Raw genomic sequence first — 23,756 nt, 5'->3', positions numbered from 1 at the left:
GGCACTTGATTTGTTTCTGACCTTAAAGGAAGATTTCAACATTTCATCATTGCATATGATTTTAGCTGTGGACTTCTCATATATGACCTTTTTTCATTTAAGTATATTCCTTCTAAATCTAATTTATTAAGATATTTTATGAATGGATGTTGAATTTTGTCAAATGCTTAGTCTCTGTCTATTGAAATGATTATGTGATTTTTTTCTTTCATTCTATTAACATATTACTCACCAGAGACACATATTAACATGTCTTTTGTTACCCAAATATTATTTATCAGAGATGTTTCTGTATTCACTTACATAACAAATCAACAGCCACAGGTGTTTCTGCAGAAATCCCCTGGTCAATAATGAGTTAATGTATGACATTGACTGATATGCAGATACTAAACTATTCTTGCTTCCCTGGGGTAAATTCCACTTGATCATGATGTATAATCCTTTTAGTGTACTGTTCAATTTAACTTTCTAATATTTTGTTGAGAATTTTTGCATCTGTGTTCACCAGTTTTATTGGCTTATAGTTTTCATACTTTTCGGTGTCTTTCTTTATCTGATTTGCTATCAGCGTGATGTGGGCCTCAAAGAATGACTTTGGAAACCTTCTTTCTCTTCAGTTTTTTGGAATAGTTTGAAAAGGATAAGCATTATCCATTAAATATTCAGTGTATGTAATTCATCTGTGAAACAATCTGGTCTTACACTTTGGTTTGTTGCAAGTATTTTTTTTTTTTTTTTTTTTACTAATTTAATTAGTAGTAACTGAGGTATGTTCACATTTTGTATTTCTTCCTCATTCAGTCTTAAGAGATTGTACTTTTCTAGAAATTCCTCCATTTCTTCTTGGTTGTCCATTTTATTGGTGTATAATTATTCAGAGTAATCTCTTATCCTGTGTAGTTCTGCAATATCAACTCTAACTTCTTTTCTGATTTTATTTGGATCCACTTTCATTTGTTCGTAATGAATCTGGTTAAAAGTTTATCAATTTTGTTCATCTTTTTAAGAACCAGCTCTTAATTTCTTTCTTGCTTGCTTTCTCTCCCCTTTTTTCTTCCATCTGTATTTCATTCATTTCTGCTCTGATCTTTCCTCCTACTAACTCTAGGTGTTTCTTTATAATTAATTTGGATATTAGGTTAGGGCTTTGCGGATTTTTGTTTCCTGATGTAGGCTTGTATTTCTGTAAACCCCTCTGGGAACTGCTTTTCCTGCATTCCATAGATTCTGGATCTTTGTGTTTTTGCTTCTGTCTCCATGGGTTTCTCTTGTTTATTTCCTTTTTGATTTCTTCAGTGACTCATTTGGTTGTTCAGTACCACATTGTTTAGCCTCCATGTTGGTGGTTTTTTTTTTTTTTTATAGTTGATTTATAGTCTCATAGCATTGTGGTCAGAGAAGAGGCTTGGTATGATATCAGTCTTTTAAAATTTACTGAGACTTATTTTGTGGCCTAGCATGTGATCTGTTATGGAGTGTTCCATTTGCATTTGAAAACAATGTATATTTTGCTGCTTTTGAATAGGATGTTATATACATATATCTGTTAAGCTCATCTGATGTGTTAAGGCCTGTGTTTCCTTTTACATTTCCTGTATGGATGATCTGTCCATTGACGTACGTGGAGTGTTAAAGCCCCTGACATTACTGTCCTTACTGTCAATATCTTTCTTTATACTTGCTAATATTTTCTGTATTTATTTAAATGCTCCAGTTTGTGTGCATATAAATATTTACAAGTGTTATTTATTCTTGTTGAATTGATCCCTTTATCATTATGTAATGTCCTTCTTTGTCTTAGACTTTTTTATCCCTTCACTTTCAGTCTGTGTGTGTAGTTAGATCTGGAGATAAGATAAGATACCTCTTATAGGCAGCATATGTTTACAGATTTTATTTTTGAATCTGTTCAGCCACTCTGTCTTTCCATTGGAACATTTAGTAGATTTACATTTAAAGTAAGTATTGATAGGTAGGTACTTACTGCCATTTTATTAAATTGTTTGGGGACTGTCCTTGTTTATTGTTTTCCTCTCCGCTTATGATTTGATAACCATCTTAATGTTATATTTGGATTCCTTTATCTTGTGTGTATCTATTATAGATTTTTGGTTTGTTGTTATCATGAGGTTTATATACAGCAGCATATACTGGTGAATATTAAAGTTGATGATGTCTTAAGTTTGAACACACTCTGAAAACCCTGGAGATGAGCAATCTACCCAGTTAAGTGTTTGTGGTAATGACCATAAAAATGCTCAACATATTTGGAAGAAGAGTGAGTAAATACAGGGAGAATTTTAACAAAGAGTTAGGAAACAGAAGAACCAAACAAAGCTGAAAAATATAGTAACTGAAATAAAAAATACACTAGCAGGAATCAACATTAGGTTGGTTAATACAGAGGAATGGATCATTAAACTGGAACACAGAATAGTGTAAATCACCCAAGTTGAATAGAAAAAGAAAAACAGAATTTAAAAGAAATGAAGAGTTCAGGAAACCTCTTGGAAAACATTAAGCATACTAATATTCACATTATTTGGGTCCCAGAAGGTGAAGAGTGACAGATAGGGGCAGAGAAATTAGAAGCAATTATAGCTAAAGACATTACTAACATGGGAAAGGAAACAGACATCCAAGTCCAGGAAGAACAGAATCCCGAAGAAGATCAACACAAAGAGTTCCACACCAAGGGACTTAAAGTTAAAATGGCAAAAATTAAAGATAGTGAGAGAATATTAAGGACAGTAAGTGAAAAGCAACTAGTTATGTATAAGGGAACTCCTCTAAGACTGTCAGACACTGCTGACCAGAAGGGAATGGCACAACATATGTGTGATGAAACATCACACAACATCACAACATGTGTGATGAAAGGAAAAAACCTGCAGCCAATAATACTCTATCCAGCAAGACTCTCATTCAGATTTGGAGAGAGAAGTTGTTTTCCAGAGAAGCAAAAGTTGCAAGAACTCAGTACTACTAAATTAGCTTCCTAAGAAATGTTAAAAGGGGGCTTCTCTAAGTGAAAAAGAAAAAACCACAACTAGAAATATGGAAATTACAAAAGGAAAAATCTCATTGGTCAAAATCTCATATAATGTCAAAAACATTAAACATGCAGGAAGGAGTGAAAATTCAGAGATCTTTCTTAATGTAGGCATTTGTTACTATGAACTTCGTCTTAGAACCACTCTTGCTACATCCCATAAATTTTGGTATGTTGTGTCTCCATTTTCATTTGAAGATCATTTTTTTCCTCTTTGATTTCTTTGTTCATCCATTGGTTATTCAGGAAAGTCCTGATATTATCTTTGAAGTGTCTCTTTATAAGTCTTTTATTCTTCTAAAAATTGTTAAATGAACTTTAATTATTAGAATAGTTTTAATTTATATAAAATTGTGTAGTACAGAAAATTTCTAGAATCCAGTTTCTTATGAATATATACATTAGTATAGAACATTTTTACCATTAATGAATCAATAATTATGACTCATTAACTAAAGACCACACTTCATTCATATTTCCTTAGTCTCTTTGGTTCATTATTAAGAACTGAGTTGACTTGTTAGAGTTCTTTATATATCCTAATTACAAAACTTTGGCAGACACCTGCTTTGCAAATATCACTTGGCTTTTATTTTTTTAACAGTTTTTTTTTGAAGAGCAACAATATTTTGAATTTTATAATTATGGTTTTGTGTTCTATTTAAGAATTCTTTGCTAAACCTAAGGGGTCACTAAGATTTGCTCTTAGGTTTTCTTACAGAAGTTGCATAGCTTCATCTTTTGTGTTGAGTTTTGTGCATGATATAAGGGTCAAGGTTCATTATTGGAACATGTGCAGGAATATTTTGTTGAGATTATCCTTTCACTATTGAATTGCCATGGCATCTTTGTTGAAAATCAGTTGCCCAGATGTGTGTGGATGTATTATTACTGGGATCACTATTCTGTTCCACTCATCTGTATGTCTGTCTGCATGTTAATAATGCATTGTCTTGATTATTACATCTTTGTAATAAATCCATAAAGCATGTAATTTCTTTTAGTTACTGCTGACATCAGTATTGGCTTTTCTCTCCCTTTATTTGTAACTCCTTTGTATGTTGTTACAGGCAGCATACAGTTGAGTTTTCCTATTGTTTTAACTCAGTCTGACAATCTCTGACACTAATTAGGCTTAGATCATTACATTTAATATGATTATTAATAATGGTTGTGTTTAACTCTATTAATTTTTATATTTTTCATTCACATACATTATTCTTTCTTCCTCTTGTTTTTCTTTTTGAATATTTTTAATGATTTCATTTTATCTTACTGGCTTATTATCTCCACTTTTTTGTGTATATCTCCACTTATCAGATACACCTTTAACTTAGTGCTATCTAACTTCAAGTAACATAGCATTTTATGAATAAAGAAAGAACCTTTCAGCAGTATACTTCTCTCCTCCCCTTTCTGTTGTTGTTGTCATACATTGTACTTATATACACATTCTACATAGTTACTTTTTTGCTTTGAAGAGTTAATGAACTTTCTAAATTAAAGAAAAAAAAAAAACCTTTGTATTACAGTACACATAAAATTTACCCTAATTTTTTAGTGTAGAATTCAGTAGTGTTACATATCAAACTGCAAAACTCCTTGTTTATCTTGCAAAAACTGAAAACCTATGTCCATTAAAAAATAATTCCCCATCCCCTTCTTCATGACCCCTGGCAACCACAATTCTACTTTCTATCTCTATTATTTTGACTACTCTAGGTACCTAATGTAAGTGAAATACACTATTTGCCTTTTTGTTACTGGCTTATATCACTTAGCATAATGTCCTCACAGTTCATCCACGTTGTAGCATGTTATCAGAATGTATTCCTTTTGAATAATATTCCATTGGATATATGTAACAAGTTTCATTTATACATTTATTTAAATAAAGCAACTTGGGTTGCTTCCACCTTTTGGCTATTGTGAATAATGCTGATATAAACTTGGGTGTACAGATATCTCTTAAAGATTCTGCTTTCAGTTATTTTGGATATTCACCTAAATGTGGGAATTGCTGGATCATATAATTCTTTTAATTTCTTGAGGAACCACTGTACTATTTTTCCATAGTGGCTGCACTGTTTTACATCCCTACCAACAGTCACAAGAGTTCCTTCAATGTCCTTGCCAATTTTTTGTGTTTTTTTTTCTATAGTGATCATCCTAGCCTAATGTTTATTAAACGGCATCTCATTGTGGTTTTGATTTGTATCTCCCTAAATGTTAGTGATGTTGACCACATTTTCATGTGCTCATTAGCCATTTGTAAATCTTTTCTGGAGAATTGTCTATTCAAGTTCTTTACCCATTTATTATTATTATTTTTTTTTACTTTTCCCATCCACATTTTATATATTAAAAAAATAAGTTATATAATTACAGTATAGACTGGGATACACAGGTTTGGGAACAAACACAACTGATGATTTATAAGCAAACAGTTAAATTGGAGAGTGAAGAAATATGTGGTTATCCATTAAATTTCAGTATGTTTTGGGCATCAGTTGATATGTTTTACAGAGTTAACATGGCAAATTAGTTAAATAATGGTCAACTGAAAGAGCTTCTAGTACATTGCTGTTCAATAGAACTTTCTATGGTGATGGACAGGTTCTGTATCTGCATTGCCCAATACAGTAGCCATTATCCACATGTAGCTGTTGAGCACTTGAAATGTGCCTTTCATGAGACTGTGGATACCCATTTATTAAGTGATAGTGTTTTTGTTATTGTGGAGGAGTTATTTCCGTATTTTCAATATTAACAGATATATGATCTTCAAATATTTTCTGTAGGGGCCTTTTTACTCTGTTGATTGTTTCCTTTGAGGTAATCCAATTTCTTTTCTTTAACTTCTGTTTGCCTGTTCTTTTCATTTCATATCCAAGAATTCACAACCAAATCCAGTGTCATGAGCAGTTCACCTACATTTTCTTCTAATAGTTTACAGTTTTAGGGTATACATTTAGGTCTTGATCAAATTTGAGTTAATTTTTGTATATTATATGAAATAGGGATACAGTTTCATTCTTGCTCATGGAGATATCTAGTTGTCCAGTTCAATTTGTTGAAGAGGCCATATTTTCCTAGTGAATAGATTTGGCATCTTTGTTGAACATAATTAGACTTTATATGCAAGGGTTTATTTTAGGGCTCTGTATACATCCATATTACACTACTTTGATTACCATAGATTTGTAATAAAATTTGAAATCCAGAAATATGAGACTTTCAACTGTTGTTATTCATTGATTGACTATTTGTGTTCCCTTGAGATTCCATATAAATATTAGCATGACCTGTCTCTCTAAAAATGCCATTGGAGTTTTGATAAAGATCATACTGAATCTGTAGATCTCTTGGAGTAGTATTAATATCTTAATAATAGTAAGCCTTCCAATCTTTGACCACAGAATATCCTTCCATTTTTTTGCCTTTAACTATTTTTATCAGTTTTTTTTAATGTATTTATTTTAATTGGAGGCTAATTACTTTACAATTTTTTTTTTTTTTTTACTTTACAATATTGTGGTGGTTTTTTCCATAATTCACATGAATCAGCCATGGGTGTACATGTGTTCCCCATCCTGAACCTCCCTCCCCATCCCATCCCTCAGGGGTTTTGAAGTTTTCAGTGTAAAACTGTTGCACTTCTTGGTTACTTTTATTCCTAAGTTAGTAGTTGTTATTCAGTTGCTAAGTTGTGTCTGACTCTTTGCGATCCCATGATAGCACATCAAGCTCCTGTTTCCTTCACTGTCTCTTGGAGTTTGCTCAGATTCATGTCCATTGAGTTGCTTGATGCCATCCAACCGTCTCGTCCTCTGCTGCCCTGTTCTCTCTCTTCTGTCTTTTCCAGCATTGAGGTCTTTTCCAACGAGTTGGCTCTTCACACTAGGTGGCCGAAGTATTAGAGCTTCAGCAACAGCCATTCCAATGAACATTCAGGGTTGATTTCCTTTAGAATTGACTGGTTTGATTTCCCTGAAGTTCAGGGGGACTCTCAAGTCTTCTCCAGCACCACAATTCAAAACCATCAGTTCCTCATTGTTCAGCCTTCTTTATGGTTCAGCTCTCACATCTGTACATCATTACTGGAAAAAGCATAGTTTTGACTATATGGACCTTTGTCAACAAAATGATGCCTCTGCTGTTTAATGCCTCTGTCTAGATTTGTCATAGCTTTCCTTCCAAGGAGCATCTTTTAATTTCTTGGCTGCAGTCACTATCCATGAAGAATGCTGAGTGCCAAAGAACTGATGCTTTTGAACTGTGGTGCTGGAGAAGACTCTTGAGAGTCCCTTGGACTGCAGGGAGATCAAACCAGTCAATCCTAAAGGAAATCAACTCTGAATGTTCATTGGAAGGACTAATGCTGAAGCTCCAATACTTTGGCCACCTGATGCGAAAAGCTGACTCACTGGAAAAGACCCTGATGCTGGGAAAGACTGAAGGCAAAAGGAGAAGGGGACAACAGAGGATGAGATGGTTAGAAGGCATCACTGATTCAATAGAGATGAATCTGAGCAAATTCTAGGAGACTGCAAGACAGAGGAGCCTGGCATGCTGCAGTTGGACACCACTTGGCCACTGAACAAAGTAACTGTCCACAGTGATTTTGGAGCCCAAGAAAATAAAATCTATCACTGCTTCCACTTTTTCCTCTTCTATTTGCCATGAAGTGATGGAACCAGATGCTATGATCTTGGTTTTTTGAATGTTAAGTTTCAAACCAGCTTTTTAATTCTCCTCTTTCCCCCTCATCAAGAGGCTCTTTAGTTCCTCTTCATTTTCCACCATTTGAATAGTATAATCTCCGTATCAGAGGTTGTTGATATTTCTCCCAGCAGTCTTGATTCTGGCTTGTGATTCATCCAGCCTGGCATTTTGTATGATGTACTTTGTGTAGAAGTTAAATCAGCAGGGTGACAATATACAGCCTTGATGTACTCCTTTCCTGATTTGGAACCAGTCAGTTGTTCCATGTCCAGTTCTAACTGTTGCTTCGTGACACACACATAGGTTTCTCAGGAGACAGGTAGGGTCTCTTGAATTTTCCAGTTCATTGTGGTCCACACAATCAGAGGCTTTTAGCATAGTCAATGAAACGGAAGTAGATGTTTTTCAGTACTTCACTCTTTTTGATGATATTGTATTTGTAATTTTTAAAATTTCTTTAAGAATGTTCATTAGTAGTATATAGAAACACAACTGATTTTTTTTTAATGTGTTGATTTTATATTTTGCAACTTTGCCAAATTGATTTATACTGACAGTTTCCTTGTGGAACTTGTAGGGTTTTCTAATACATACAAGATAATGTCATCTGTGAAGAGAGAGAATCTTCCTTCTACTTTTTGATTTGCATGCCTTTTATTTTTATTCCCTAGTCCCTGACCGGAACCTGCAGAGTAGGTAAAAGTGAACATCCTTGTCCTGTCTGATCCTAAAGGGAAAGCTTTCAGTCTTTTACCATTGAGTCTGTTTTTAGCTGTGGGCTTGTCATATATTGCTTTTATCATGTTGAAGTAGAATCCTTTTCTTCCTTGTTTTAATTGTTTTTAATCATGAAAGTGTGTTGAATCTTGCCACAGATCCCAAGGTGTCTCAGAGGTGGTATTAGCCTGCTGGTGGGCAGGGCCAGTGTCTGGCGGTGTGTGGGGGGATGGGGGGTGAGGGGGCAGGGGTCGCAGGAGGGGAGTATTGGTGGCTGGGCTGGATCCTGCCATAGCAGGCTGCAGGGGTCCTGGGCTGGTATCAGCCCGATGGTGGGTGGAGCTGGGTCCCAGGGTCTCTGTCTGCAAGGCCCTGGGGATCACAGAGCTAGTGCCTGTGCCCTCCTGTGGGGCAGGGCTGTGTTCCAGGGTGGCTGAAGGCTCAGGGTCTTAAGGTAGCCTGCCTGCCAGTGATGGGTGGGGCTTTGTCCTGACCCAGCAATTTGCTTGGCCTGAGGCTTCCCAGTACTGGGGCTGACAGGCTGGTGGGTGGGGCCGTGTTCCAGTGCTAATAAACTAGAGGATGATTCTGAAGTGATGCTTCCCAGCATCGGTGTCCACATGATAGAGCAGGCTCCACAAATGGCTTCTGCCAATGCCTGTGTCCCAAGGATGAACTTCAGTTGCCTCCTGGGTGATCGGCAGGTAGGTCTGACTCCGCTCCTTTCAAAAATTATTGCCTCTTCCTAGGGTCCTGCAGCATGTGAGGTTTTACATGTGCCCTTTAGGAGGTGAGTGTCTATTTCCCACACCTGTGTCCCCTGAAAGTAAGCCCCACTGGTCTTCAAAGCCAAACATAGGGGCTTGTCTTCCCAGTACAAGACTGCCCAGGCCAGGGAGCCCAATGTGGGGCTTAGACCCATTGCTCAGAGAACCTGTGTAACTGTAATTATCCTCCTACTTGTGGGTTTCTATCTGGGGCTATGGGTCTTGACAATAGTGCACCTATGTTCCTTCTACATCTTGCTATATGGTTCCTTTTTTATATCCTTAGTTTCTGTTAGATTCTGATCTTTCTCATTAATAGTTGTAATTTTGGTGTGCCTGTGAAAGGAGGTGAGCCCAGGATGTTTGTATTCTGCCATCTTGGCAGGAAAATCTTAGCTACTCTCAAGTTTTAAAATAAAAACTCTACTAACATTTACCACGTTACTATTTCTGATACTTAAGTGTGTATGTAGATTCAGATTTCCTTCTGGTATCATTTCCCTTTTGCATGAAAGATGTCCTTTAACATTTTTTCCAAGTACACGACCTTCCTATGCTTAATGATTTCTACTAACTTGTCTTTAAAGTTCACTGGTCCTTTTTCTCCATTATCCAAGTTGCTACAGAGCTCATCCAGTGGATTTTTACCACAATTGCAAACTTGGTCTTCCTTGTCATAGGCAGTGGCTGAATTCTTTGCTCAGCTCTTTAAATCTCAGCTGTCTCTCATAGGTTCCTAGGAGTCATGTTATTTAGGTGTCTGCAAAGGATTTGAGGGATTTCCTACCTGGAAATTTCTACCATCGTGGCAGCACTGCTGTCCCTTCCTCAGCCCAGTATGACTGCTACTTTTTGCTCTGGGTTTATCCCTTGTGAACCATGAAATGAAAAATGCTTTCAGGAGCCAGTTAAATGTGGATCTCAACCAGTATGCTTTCAAGGATCATAACCACCTCGTTTCTGCTTACTACTGATGACATCTCTGCTTTCAAATCTAAGCTACTTTGGCATTGTTGGAATTAGAACCAAGTTGTTATTTTTTAAATGTTTTTTAAAATGGTAGAAGCGTGAGCATTGTTGAAACTTAAACCTAAGTTTTTATTGTTGATATAATTTTTCCATTAAAATACTGTAAAGAATACATGGGATTTTTTCCTTTTGCAGGATATAGCAAATGAAGAACACCAAAAAATCGAAGCATTAAAATCAGAAAACAAGAAGCTAGAAAAACAAAAAGGAGAATTAATGATAGGATTTAAGAAACAGTTAAAATTAATTGATGTTTTAAAAAGGCAGAAGGTGAGTTTATCTTAAACAAAGTTAAAATAAATCCTGGATATTATTTGGCTCTTTCTACTAAGACATTTAGTATTTCTCCTTCAGGTATAGTTTTTATTGCCATGCTTAGTCACAAAATGTTATCTATACATTGATGCAAGTAAATTAGAAACGTTTACTAGTTCTTTTTCCATACAGTATGGATACTCCCTAACTAAAGAAAATACCAAATATAAAAAATAACTATTATCTTAAAAAGGGATCAGTTTGCCTCTTGAAATCTTGGAGTGAAACTGATTCCAAACCACTTTTATTGTGGTCACCACACAGGTTTGCCTTGTGGTTAAGAGGATGTGAATTCATGTTTTTGCTACTGTCACCTTTTGCAAAGATTAGGTATTACAACATGGAATTGTTCTCTAAACAGGTTGGTGCAATACCACCAGTGGGCAGGGTTTTTAGTGGCTACTCACTGAATGAAATTACTATTTAAACCTGTTTACTGTAATTAGAATTATACATGCACTTTCACAAATTTCCTATTGTTCTGTGGTCTACTCTTACACAATATTGATTTCTTTAAACACAGATGCATATTGAAGCTGCCAAGATGCTGTCTTTCACTGAAGAGGAATTTATGAAGGCACTTGAATGGGGAAATTAATAAGTGATCTACTTTTAAACCTCTAGTGTGTGGTGGATATACTCCAATGTTCATCGCAGCACTGTTTATAATAGCCAAGACATGGAAGCAACCTAGATGTCCATCAGCAGATGAATGGATAAGAAAGCTGTGGTACATATACACAATGGAGTATTACTCAGCCATTAAAAAGAATACATTTGAATCAGTTCTAATGAGGTGGATGAAACTGGAGCCTATTATACAGAGTGAAGTAAGCCAGAAGGCATAAATACAGTATTCTAACGCATATATATGGAATTTAGAAAGATGGTAACAATAACAGACACTGATGTATAGAACAGTCTTATGGACTCTGTGGGAGAGGGAGAGGGTGGGAAGATTTGGGAGAATGACATTGTAACATGTAAAATATCATGTAAGAAACGAGTTGCCAGTCCAGCTTCGATGCACGATACTGGATGCTTGGGGCTAGTGCACTTCAGGATGGGGAACACATGTATACCTGTGGTGGATTCATTTTGATGTTTGGCAAAACTAATACAATTATGTAAAGTTTAAAATTATCTTTTTTATGACCTTCTAGCCCCTTTCAGCTGCATATGCATAGAAAATATGTTCTAGAGACTTAGTTTTAGTTTGTAAACGATGTTTACCTGAGAGAAACTGTTTCTATGTTCTTATTGATAACTGCATTAGGTAATAAAGCACTCTGAAATTCCTCACTCTGTACTTTTCTCCTAATAGGAAGAGTCTTCCCCAGCCAAATCAAGGAAGTGAAGTTCCTAGACACAAACATAGACGTGGTATGAAGAGTTTAGTCTCCTGGGTTGTTTTGATAGGTACAGGGATCCATGTGTAACAGAAAAATCCAAACTTTTGGCCAACTCAATATATGGAGGGTGGTGTAGAATTCAGATCTTCAATTTTATCAGTACAAAAACAACAGTGATTGAAAGAAAACTTGCAGTTACAAGTATTAATTTTTATCAGAAAACAAATGTTTTCTTACAACTAATTGTTTATAAATGATACAGAAATGTTTTAGAAAATCCAGAGACACTGGAGGAGTCCTACTCACTGAACTCTAAAACAAAAGTCACAGTGACACCTAGTGGTAACGTACAGAAGAACCCAGGTTTTACCAAACCTTGACGGTATCACTTCTCACAAATTTCACTCCTTTTCTGATATGCTTTTCTAAACTCTTCACCAAGCATATCAATATCATCCTCATTTTTGAATACTCCCTACAAGAAAAATATTTTGTGGGTTACTTTGAATGCCAGAATATTTCAATAAATATTCACAAGACTAAGAGATACAGACATGAAATTTATAAAGTTATTTCTAATATAATGAAATTAATTAGTAAAAAAATTTTTTCTGTAATTTTGACTTACTGTACATACATACTGAATATTCTCAGACTGACCTGATGTCCTGTTAGAACTCGTCACAGGAATCTGGACTCTTCTGCTTTACTACTACAAGTACTACTGCTCAGATGGACTGAACGGGAATCCATTTAATCCACACTGTACCCTCCTACCCTTGTTTTTGTTTTGAAACAGCCCTGCAGTATATGAGGGAAGAAATGAGCTTCACCAGATTTATGCATGGGACTGGCTCTTGCATCAGTTCTGTCTCTAGTCAGCTAACTTCGATCTTTCAGGAAAGAATCCAGGTGTAAAGTTAAGTCAGCTAATCTTAATCCCTTTAAAACAAAATTAAACTTAAATATTTACTTATCTAAAGAATCCAAAGACTAATTTAGGTCATTTGGAGCCACGAGGATCTAAAGGATAAAATCATTTTAGGTTATCAGGTTCTCCCATTTCCACAGTTATTTTGCTACACAAATATCTAAACCCTAAGACATGCTCAGAATTTATAGTTTATTTATCAATTCCATATGGCTTTTGTTATTAATATATCATTTTGTATTCATTCTAACCAATTAGACTATCAGGTCCTATGGACAGGTAATAATTTCTCATTTCTTTCTCCTTCCTTTTGCACTAAACAAAATATACACTTGATTCTTTTGACAGAATAAAGTATCAAATGGCATAATTTCTGTATCTGAAGGGTAGAAATATTATTTACTTTAGTTCATATGTTTATGTGGCCTCTGAAACTCAAGTTGTTATTTTTATAGTCATAAGGTATTTCAGATAGCAAATTTTCATATGTATTCTCTGGAAGTAATATTTTTAAAATAAAGGGTTACCTAGTTATATAATGTAACCCCCTGTTACAGAGCAGATCTCAGACTCAGTTCAAGCTTGTATCTATTACTACCGTTACAGATTACAAGGCTGACCTGTGTATCACCTGCTTTGGTGTCCAGCATATCACATTTGCTTTAGTTTTAAACTTCTTACACTGGAGAACAGAACCTCTAAAATTTAAATACAGAAATTCCAGCTCAAATTTAATAGAAAGTGCCAAGACCAACTCTCTCATTTTGGAGATGTTCAATTACTGACTCACTTAACATTGCTGCTTTGTAACAGCAAGAACGGAGTGAAACCCAGGCCCTCTGAAATCCTAACGCCTGTCTTCCCCCCACTTAGAGGCTATGAATTAAATCTCACTCACTTTAGGGAGATATCCTAGTAGTTTTGTAGCATGTTCTTTGAGAAGTTTTAGTCTTTCTTCTTCAACAATTGCATTTATACATCCTTGTCGTCTTTGCTGCCACTGCCATTCCTCCAGTTCACGTTGCTAGAAATGTAAACAGAACTTACTCTCATAAAACACATTAATCTTTTAAGAATGTGGCAAACGAAACTATTCTTGCAGTAAATTAAGACAAAATTGATAGATTATATATCTTTTATTATATTATGTATAGAATATATATATATATATATATTACTGTCATTCTTCCTTTAAAGTTATAAGGAAAATAGTTATGACTGATGTTAGGGAGGCAAGTACATATTTTCAGGACAAGTCATCTTCATTACCAAGGAAAAAAGGTTCAAAGAAGTGATTTCCCAATTAATTCAACAAATATTTATTGAGTGCTTACCAGACCCCAGGTGTTGAAGGGAGCTTACAATATAAGACAAAAAAAAAAAAAAAGGTGGATAAAACAACAAGGATAGCTAAAAGATAAGTACTGCCATACGTATTAAGTTTCTTAAAGCCTGTGTGAGGGTACAAGAGCAGCAGCAAATGTTCCAGCAAAAGAACCAGTATTTCTCAGGGAAATGTTCTGATTGATAACCACACCAAACTTCTGAGCTGTGAAAATATGGAAGAGATGACTAGCTTTAACTCATTTTAGGGCTTAAAAGAACTCTTACAGAAATACATCCAAATAAGACTTTTAAATGGCAAAGGATGCTAAAGGCAGGCCACTGAAATAATGATGAATTTCTGCCAATAATTAGTTAAAATAGTATTAATGTTTCAACTTTTCTTTGAAATAATCAGTTTAAGTCATATAAACCAGAAAGCAGGATGTCTGTCTTTTCTGTTACAATGAGAGATAAGCTGCTTCTATATCACCTAATATTTCATTATTGGATGAAAATAAAGAAGAATGCTAGGACACACCCATATCCAATGCCAGTTAAACTTGGAATTGCTTCTCTGTCTACTATCATGTGAGATGTATTACAGAATTAGAAGTATCACCAACAGCTAATTGAGAAGATACTTTCACCCATGTTGCTACTGAATCAAAGGGTAGAATTGCTCTTAAATATTTTATCTCTAAGATGAAACGGGGTAACAGAATCTGCTATAGAATCACTATATCTGAATTTTTTTTAGACTGCATTTCTAAGGCTAAAGGGTCAGATGTGGTCACTACAGGACTAGGTTTTTGCCAAGGAAATAAACAAATGTTGTATGGCAGTTTCCAGGAATCAGTCTTACATCTTTTGTTCCTTCTGCACTTCTTCCATCTGCTGCTTGAAACATGGCTATAGAGGTTGAAGAGCCAATTTAAACCATGAAAATGAGGGCTATACCCTACAGGGGCCATAACAAAACCCAGAAGGAGACAGGGTTCCTGAAGACTATGAATAAAGCCTCAGTTTCTAGACTTCCATGCGAGAGAATAGTAAACTCTTAAGCCGCTGTTAACTTGAGACTCTACTTGTAGACAAACATAATCCTAACTGATCTATTCCTTCTAATGGGGGTGTAAGAAAGTTATCTACTGCTGTGAGGAAAGCTCATTGTTAGATTTTTGTCCACTTGTGTGCATGGTCTCTAATTTGGGTTTTCCTTCTTAGGTAGACCACATTAACTATTTACCATAAAAAAACTTTTTATAGTAAATTAGGGTAAATATTTTAGCAAGATATGAAGCCAATTTGTCTATGAGGGCAAATTCTGAATAGCTCTGGTGGTAGAAAGTATCTCCTGGGGAGTTTCAGATTTTGTCTGACTGTGGTTTTATATTAGAGGTAGACAGATAGCTATTTAGGAATATCTATGAAATCTTAAAAAAAAAAAAAAAAGAGAGCATGCCTTACAGGATTGTATAATGAAATGGATTCATGATTCTATGAACATGAACTCCATCCTTTTCCTTAGGCCAAGGCAGAAATGTTACCCAGTCTCACTGATACCAATAAAACTAACCCCACAGCTTCATTTTGGGAACATACACATTTTTTTCAAAATTAAGATATACATTTCTTAGAAAAGTATCTATGGCTTAGGTAATGTTTTCATATTTCTTCCCTTTATAGCTGTCTTGATAACTTTTCAAGGAGTTTTCTGATTAGCTCTGTAAGCCACGAGATAGGACAGTCACTGGTTCTGCCTCTTTCTAGGCAAGGAGTATTCAAAGCTTTCTGTTCAATTTGCGAAGCTTTTAAAATTTCTGTCTCCTTGATCACTTTGTTCTGACACTGATAATCAACCTTATTGATTCAACAAACATTTACTAAGTATTTACTGCTTGCCAGGAAAAATGCTAGGTGCTTTTTTTTAATCTCCCTTAAAGGTTACAATCAAAGATACAGAATTGAGATTTTTATCCATTAGGAATCCATTTAGTTATGCAGGAGGAGGACATAATGAGTTACTTCATGCCAACTGGTAGCAGATGGACTAGAATCACAAGGAGACTGGTTAGAAGACAATTTCAGTAGTCCACAGAATGATACTAAATGTCTAAATTATGAAGATAAATGGATTTAATAAGAGTTATGGTAGAACTGGAATCAATAGGATTTGATGGCTAAAAGTTAATAGGTAAGAAATGTGATGAATCCAGAATGATTCCAAGGTAACAGCATATTCACTCAGTCACCCACCCGCCTGCCTGTCTTTAACCAAGATTCAGGCTACAGAAACTGGAAAACGTTTGTCTGTCTGCTACTTTCTTTTGGAAACCTTAATTCTAAGGCACCACAAGATTCCAACTATGTCCTTTTAAGCATCTGGAAATATGACAACAGAACTAAGACCTGAGTTGATCAAGCATACAGGAGAGCCAAAAATTGCACCTCAAGTCTCCCAATGCTTCATGCGTGAAAAAGACAGGGCTGACCTCTCAGTTTTTGGTGGCATCCAGCTGTTGCCTTTCTGGCCATTCCTTGGTCCTGTCAATTTTTTTCTACCACTTGTACCTCCTGTGTTCTCCAGGTCTCAGTCACTGGCCCTCTGATCGCTTCTCATAATATATGATTTGGAAGAAGAATCCTAGTTTGCAACTGTGGGTTACGTAATGCCAGAAATGCTTTTCTAAGAAAAGTTGACCTAAGTTTTCTTCTTCTGTTCAATTGCCTTCAGGAATTTCAACTTGCATTTCTAACTAAATATGACTAAAACTGAAGTCAGTCCATCTTTTTGCTCCAGTTCAAAACATAACAGCACTTGTATTCCTTGAACTTCTCATATTTGAAACCTTGAGAGTTATTTTGATACCTTCCTCCACTCTACCCTATATGGTCCAAGAAAAAAAATCACGCAAGTCTCATCTATTCTTCCTTTAAAAATATCTAAACTCTTCCCTTTCTCCTTCCACTGCTCTGCCAACCTACTCCAGGCCATCATCACTTCAACTCTTAAGGCACCTGTTTTTTTCACCTGTTTTTTAATTAATTATTTTAATTGCAGGCTAATTACAGTTTTGTGGTGGTTTTTGCCATATGTTGACATGAATCAGCCACGGGTGTACATGTGTCCCCCATCCCGAACCTCCCGTTCCACCTCCCTCCCCATCCCATCCGTTTGAGTTGTCCCAATGCATCAGCTTTGAATGCCCTATTTCATGTGTTGAACTTGCACTGGTCATCTGTTTCACATATGGTAATATACATGTTTCAGTGCTCGTCTCTCAAATCATCTCACTCTCACCTTCTCCCACAGAGTCCAAGAGTCTGTTCTTTATGTCTGTGTCTCTTTTGCTGTCTTGCATATAGGGTCGTTGTTACCATCTTTCTAAATTCCATATATATGCATTAATATACTATATTGGTGTTTTTCTTTCTGACTTACTTCACTCTGTATAATAGGCTCCAGTTTCATCCACCTCATTAGAACTGATTCAAATGCGCTCGTTTTAATAGCTGAGTAATATTCCATTGTGTACATGTGCCCTTTCTCCTCTTGTTAAAGAGCATAGTACAATAACCAGTTTCTACTGTATCATGGCCAAACTCCTCAGCCTATCATTCATGTTTCTCCATGTGGTAATTCTATAAGCTGCCAACTAAGAATAGCCTTCCTGTCTTCTTTTATTCACTTTTTATGTATTTCTAGATAAATCCACATAAATGAAGTTGCTCAGTCGTGTCCGACTCTTTGAGACCCCAAGGATTGTAGCCCACCAGGCTTCTCCACCCATGGAATTTTCCAGGCATGAGTACTGGAGTGGTTTGCCATTTCCTTCTCCAGGGGATCTTCCGGACCCAGGGATTAAATCTGGGTCTCCCGCGCTGCAGGCAGATGCTTTACCATCTGAGCCACCAGGGAATCTCATAGTTCTGCCATATATGTATTGCACTATTAGTATATCACACTATCACATTCTACAAATGTTTACATTTAAGAAACATATTCTTAGTACAGTAGTATATATAATCAAGTCTTTGGGGGTATCTAGACCTTATTTTCTTCTGCTAGATTAAAAGCTACCAGAATGAGCTTTATTTTTTTGGTTCCCTCAGCAGAATGCTAGCTAATGAGTATCTGCTGATTATAAGAGTATTTTGGGGTTTCTTTTTGTCCACCATTCAGGAAAATCATTATGATAATATATTAATCCCAGCTCTACCATTTAACTTGCTATGACACCTTGGGCAACATATATCATCTCTCAAAATTCAGTTCTTTAAAATGGGGGTAGTAACAGTACCTAAATCACAGAGTTGAAAGTTAAAAGTTATTGATTTGCTTGTAATAAATATAGAATAGTGAATGACATAAGAAAACAATAAATGTTATTGTTACTCCACTTCTATTACTACTTAAAAATATTTACCACATGCTTTATCAGTACTTTTCATATTTAGAGCTCTTTATCTTTCCAAAGCACTTACACATTATCTTACTTGCTTCTTAAAGTAGTAGTTCAGTTTTATGGATGAAGTATAGACATTTCAATGTGCCCAAGTCCCAAACCTACTTTCCTCACCAACTCTTAAATACACATTTCCAACTAAGAAAATTTCCCCTGGGCCTCAAAAATCTATGTGGACAAAATGGAATTATATATCTACCCCCTCAAAATCTGTTTTTCTTCATACATCTTCATACATACATCACCACTCACTCACTGAATATGGAAGTGTGTGACAGCGTTACTCATTAGTCGTAGATGAGAAACGCTGGGCTGGATGAAGCACAAGCTGGAATCAAGATTGCCGGGAGAAATATCAATAACCTCAGATATGCAGATGACACCACCCTTATGGCAGAAAGCGAAGAGGAACTCAAAAGCCTCTTGATGAAAGTGAAAGAGGAGAGTGAAAAAGTTGGCTTAAAGCTCAACATTCAGAAAACAAAGATCATGGCATCCAGTCCCATCACTTCATGGGAAATAGATGGGGAAACAGTGGAAACGGTGTCAAACTTTATTTTTTGGGGCTCCAAAATCACTGCAGATGGTGATTGCAGCCATGTAATTAAAAGACACTTACTCCTTGGAAGGAAAGTTATGACCAACCTAGATAGCATATTGAAAAGCAGAGACATTACTTTGCCAACAAAGGTCCGTCTAGTCAAGGCTATGGTTTTTCCAGTGGTCATGTATGGATATGAGAGTTGGACTGTGAAGAAGGCTGAGCGCTGAAGAATTGATGCTTTTGAACTGTGGTGTTGGAGAAGACTCTTGAGAGTCCCTTGGACTGTAAGGAGATCCAACCAGTCCATTCTAAAAGAGATCAGTCCTGGGTGTTCTTCGGAAGGAATGATGCTAAAGCTGAAACTCCAGTACTTTGGCCACCTCATGCGAAGAGCTGACTCACTGGAAAAGACTCTGATGCTGGGAGGGACTGAGGGCAGGAGGAGAAGGGGACGACAGAGGATGAGATGGCTGGATGGCATCACCGACTCGCTGGACGTTGAGTCTGAGTGAACTCCGGGAGTTGGTGATGGACAGGGAGGCCTGGCGTGCTGTGATTCATGGGGTCGCAAAGAGTTGGACACGACTGAGCAACTGAACTGAACTGAATCCTCTCAACTCTTCAGATCTAATTGGTCACCGGGACCCATCAATTTTAATACCCTACCACTTCACTGATGGATTCCTTCTCTATTCACAAGGGTTTTCATCACCTCTCTCTGGGATAATTATAATCACTTCCTGAAGAACTATGGACGGAGGTTTGTAACACTGTACAGGTGGTGGGTGACCAAAACCATCCACAAGAAAAGGAAATGCAACAAGGCAAAATGGTTACCTAAGGACACCTTACAATAGCTGAGAAAAGAAGTGAAAGGCAAAGGAGAAAAGGAAAGATATACCCATCTGAAGGCAGAGTTCCAAAGACTAGCAAGGAGAGATAAGAAAGTCTTCTTAAGTGAACAATGCAAAGAAACAGAGGAAACAACAGAATGGGAAAGAGTAGAGAGATCTCTTCAAGAAAATCAGAGATACCAAGGGAACATTTCATGCAAAGATGGGCACAATAAAGGACAGAAATGGTATGGACCTAACAGAAGCAGAAGATATTAAGAAGAGGTGGCAAGAATACACAGAACTGTACAAAAAAGATCTTCATGACCCAGATAACCATGATGGTGTGATCAGTGACCTACAGCCAGACATCCTGGAATGCAAAGTCAAGTGGGCCTTAGGAAAAATCACTACAAACAAAGCTAGTGGAGGTAATGGAATTCCAGTTGAGGTATTTCAAATCCTGAAAGATGATGCTGTGGAAGTGCTGCACTCAATACGCCAGCAAATTTGGAAAACTCAGCAGTGGCCATAGAACTGGAAAAGGTCAGTTTTCATTCCAATCCTGATACTCAAAGAATGTTCAAACTACTGCACAACCACACTCCTTTCACATGATAGCAAGGTAATGCTCAAAATCCTTCAAGCCAGGCTTCAACAGTATGTGAACCAGGAACTTCCAGATGTACAAGGTGGATTTAGAAAAGGCAGGGGAACCAGAAATCAAATTGCCAAAATCCACTGGATCATAGAAAAGCAAGAGAGTTCCAGAAAAACATCTGCTTCACTGACTACGTTAAAGCCTTTGACTATGTGCATCATCACAAACTGTGGAAAATTCTTCAAGAGATGGGAATACCAGACCACCTGACCTGCCTCCTGAGAAATCTGTATTCAGGTCAAGAAGCAACAGAACTGGATATGAAACAATGAACTGGTTCAAAATTGGGAAAGGAGTATATCAGGCTGTATATTGTCACCCTGCTTATTTAACTTCTGTGCAGAGTACATCATGTAAATGCTGGGCTGGATGAAGCACAAGCTGGAATCAAGATTTCCAGGAGAAATATCCATAACCTCAGATATGTAGGTGACACCACCTTAATGGCAGAAAGTGAAGAGGAACTAAAGAGCCTCTTGATGAAAGTGAAAGAGGAGAGTGAAAAGCTGGTTTAAAACTCAACATTCAAAAAACAAAGATCTCAGTATCTGGTCCCATCACTTCATGGCAATTAGATGGGGAAACAATGGAAACAGTGACAGACTATTTTTTTAGGCTCCAAAATCAGTGTAGCGACTTGCAGCCATGAAATTTTAAAAGATGCTTGCTCCTTGGAAGAAAAGCTATGACAAACCTAGACAGCATATTAAAAAGTAGATTCATCGCTTTGCTGATAATGATCTGCATATTCAAAGCTCTGGATTTTTCCAGTAGTCATGTACAGATGTGAGGACTGGACTATAAAGAAGGCTGAGCACCAAAGAATTGATGCTTTCAAACTGTTGCTGGAGATGACTCTTGAGAATCCCTAGGACAGCAAGGAGATCAAACCAGTCAATCCTAAAGGAAAATCAACCCTGAATATTCACTGGAAGGACTGGTGCTGAAGCTGAAGCTCCAAACTTTGGCCACCTGATGTGAAGAATCAACTCACTGGAAAAGACCCTGATGCTGGGAAAGACTGAGGGCAGAAGAGGGCGACAGAGGATGAGATGTTGGATGGCATCATCGACTCAATGGACATGAGTCTGAGCCAACTCCAGGAGACAGTGAAAAACAGGGTAGCCTGGCATGCAGCAGCCTATGGGGTCACAAAGAGTCGCACATGACGGAACAACTAAACAAAAACAACTGATCTTCCACCTCCAGTCGTACTCCGCTCATGTCTTTCTGCAACACTGCTACCTGAATCATCTATCCAAGTGCAGATCTCATCATGCAGCTCAATTCTTCAGTGGATCCCCCCTGAATAAAATCCACCTTTAAAACAGCAGCCAAGACATTCATGATCAGTCTCCTCTCTGCCATACAACATGTCCATTCTGTATGATTATCATCAATACATTTGACATATCTTAATGTATTTTTCTTAACCAACACTAAAAGCTCATAGATGACATGGAGTTAGTCATATTTATGTTCTCAACACCAACCAATGTCTAATACATAGAAAGCATCAATAAATATGTTCTAGATTCATTAATTAATGAGTAGTCAGAAAATGTATATATCATATGATTAGGGAATGGATTTCCAACATCTGGCACATAAACAGTTTTCAGTTATTTAGTGGATAAATTAGCCAGTTGCTATTCAATGAAAATTTTTAAAAAAGTTTTCCTTACTTTGTCTGCAAGGAACTGGTTGCGGCGCTCTTCTATAAGTTTTTCCACGGCCCTCTTGTGTTCTAGTTGCTTCATTCTTTGCTTCTGCGCATTCATTAATTCTATTCGATCATCCTCAGCAAATTTCGCCAGCATGGCTTTTCTAAATGTCTCCTCTTCCTCTTTTGCAGCCTGAAGTATTAATTCCTTCAAGGCCATTTGGTCCATAAAATCTTGCTTCAACTCCTTTTGCTTTCTCAATTTCTCTTCTGCTTCTTCCTAAATAACAGTACATCTAAAAGTTAATTTAATAATTAACCTGTAAAAGTTAATTCAGTAATTGTTTCTTTACAGTAGATTTATAAAGATAGGGTCAGATAGAGTTTGGTTAAGCTTAATGTTACAATAAGAAATAAAACTGAAAACTTAAACCTTTTCAAGGTAACACTTTTCCCATCCTTTAAAAACTAATAAAGTAGATGTTACCTTTGGATTGCTGATTATTTAAATTTTAACTAATACATATTTACCATCTTATTTCTGTATTCAGAATTAACACATTAACTTTGAAAAGAGCTGTATAAAAATTTGTATATGTGAGCTTATTAAATCTGTCAACTATATAATTTTAGTTTAATCCATAGTACCAACTATGAATCATTCTAGAACCTTGTGTTCAAATCATTGATAAATATTTTTCAGAACAATAATCTAGCAATGAGAATCAGAAGCTTAGAGAAATTCAAATTTACTTGAAGCAGTTAAAAGTCCTTTCCTACAAGGTTTATATTTTTCCAACATTATTATGAAAGATTTCAAAACCAAAAATTTTACAGGGATCACCCATATTTGCTTTATCATTGATCTACTGAATTAGGACTGTTGTAAATTTTAAATCATTTGCTAATCTAACCAACTTTGCTCAATTCTAATACAAGTTCCAGGTAGGCCAGTATCTTCAAAATATTGCCTTAACACCCATGTGGCCAAGGGTACAGATTACAACAACTATAAGGGATTTACTACAGGCCATCAGAGACATACAGAACTTCCAGGAAGGCCAGGGAACCAAGCTCTCATCCTACTGCTCAAGTCTCATGGTAACTCTGTCTATGGTGACCGACTACTATCTCATCTTCCATCTTCACACCTTGAAGTGAGGGTGATGGCTATTGGAGATAACCTAGTTCATATGAAGAATTCTAGGTAAGAGATAAATGTAGTTTTAACTACATTTCTCTTTGCAATAAAGCAAGACAAATGAATTTACAACAGGGTAGGATATAGTAAGGGTAGGAATGGGTTTTTTTTTGAGACAGAAAATGTATTTATTATTATGCAAATAGCTATTCAAAATAGCTAGGGACCTGA

The 23,756-nt window shown here is 36.5% G+C and overlaps 2 protein-coding genes across 9 annotated transcripts in view; one reads left to right on the top strand and one right to left on the bottom strand.

Moving 5' to 3' along the window:
• The window catches only part of TEX9 (testis expressed 9), a 107,013-nt gene extending 95,763 nt beyond the window's left edge, over positions 1 to 11,250 (top strand). For 3 of the 5 annotated variants that reach the window (XM_061431204.1, XM_061431203.1, XM_061431202.1), the window contains 2 exons: positions 10,429 to 10,563; positions 11,132 to 11,244. In XM_061431204.1, coding sequence (XP_061287188.1) covers positions 10,429 to 10,563; positions 11,132 to 11,206 — 210 coding nt within the window. In that variant the 3' untranslated portion in view covers positions 11,207 to 11,244. Of the gene's footprint in view, positions 1 to 10,428; positions 10,564 to 11,131 lie in introns of all 5 variants that reach the window. The other 2 variants (XM_061431205.1, XM_061431206.1) reach the window with 1 other exon arrangement.
• A 504-nt stretch (positions 11,251 to 11,754) lies between these two features.
• MNS1 (meiosis specific nuclear structural 1) overlaps positions 11,755 to 23,756 on the bottom strand; it is a 173,673-nt gene continuing 161,671 nt past the window's right edge. For 3 of the 4 annotated variants that reach the window (XM_061431196.1, XM_061431197.1, XM_061431194.1), the window contains 3 exons: positions 22,407 to 22,664; positions 13,790 to 13,915; positions 12,138 to 12,435 (listed from right to left, as the gene is read on the bottom strand). In XM_061431196.1, the coding sequence (XP_061287180.1) occupies positions 12,346 to 12,435; positions 13,790 to 13,915; positions 22,407 to 22,664 (474 nt within the window). In that variant the 3' untranslated portion in view covers positions 12,138 to 12,345. Of the gene's footprint in view, positions 11,971 to 12,137; positions 12,436 to 13,789; positions 13,916 to 22,406; positions 22,665 to 23,756 lie in introns of those variants that run through there. The other variant, XM_061431195.1, reaches the window with a different exon arrangement.

The sequence above is a fragment of the Bos javanicus genome, chromosome 10 (assembly GCF_032452875.1).
Source record: "Bos javanicus breed banteng chromosome 10, ARS-OSU_banteng_1.0, whole genome shotgun sequence".
NCBI lineage: Eukaryota > Metazoa > Chordata > Mammalia > Artiodactyla > Bovidae > Bos > Bos javanicus.
This window is presented reverse-complemented; position numbering and strand designations above follow the sequence as displayed.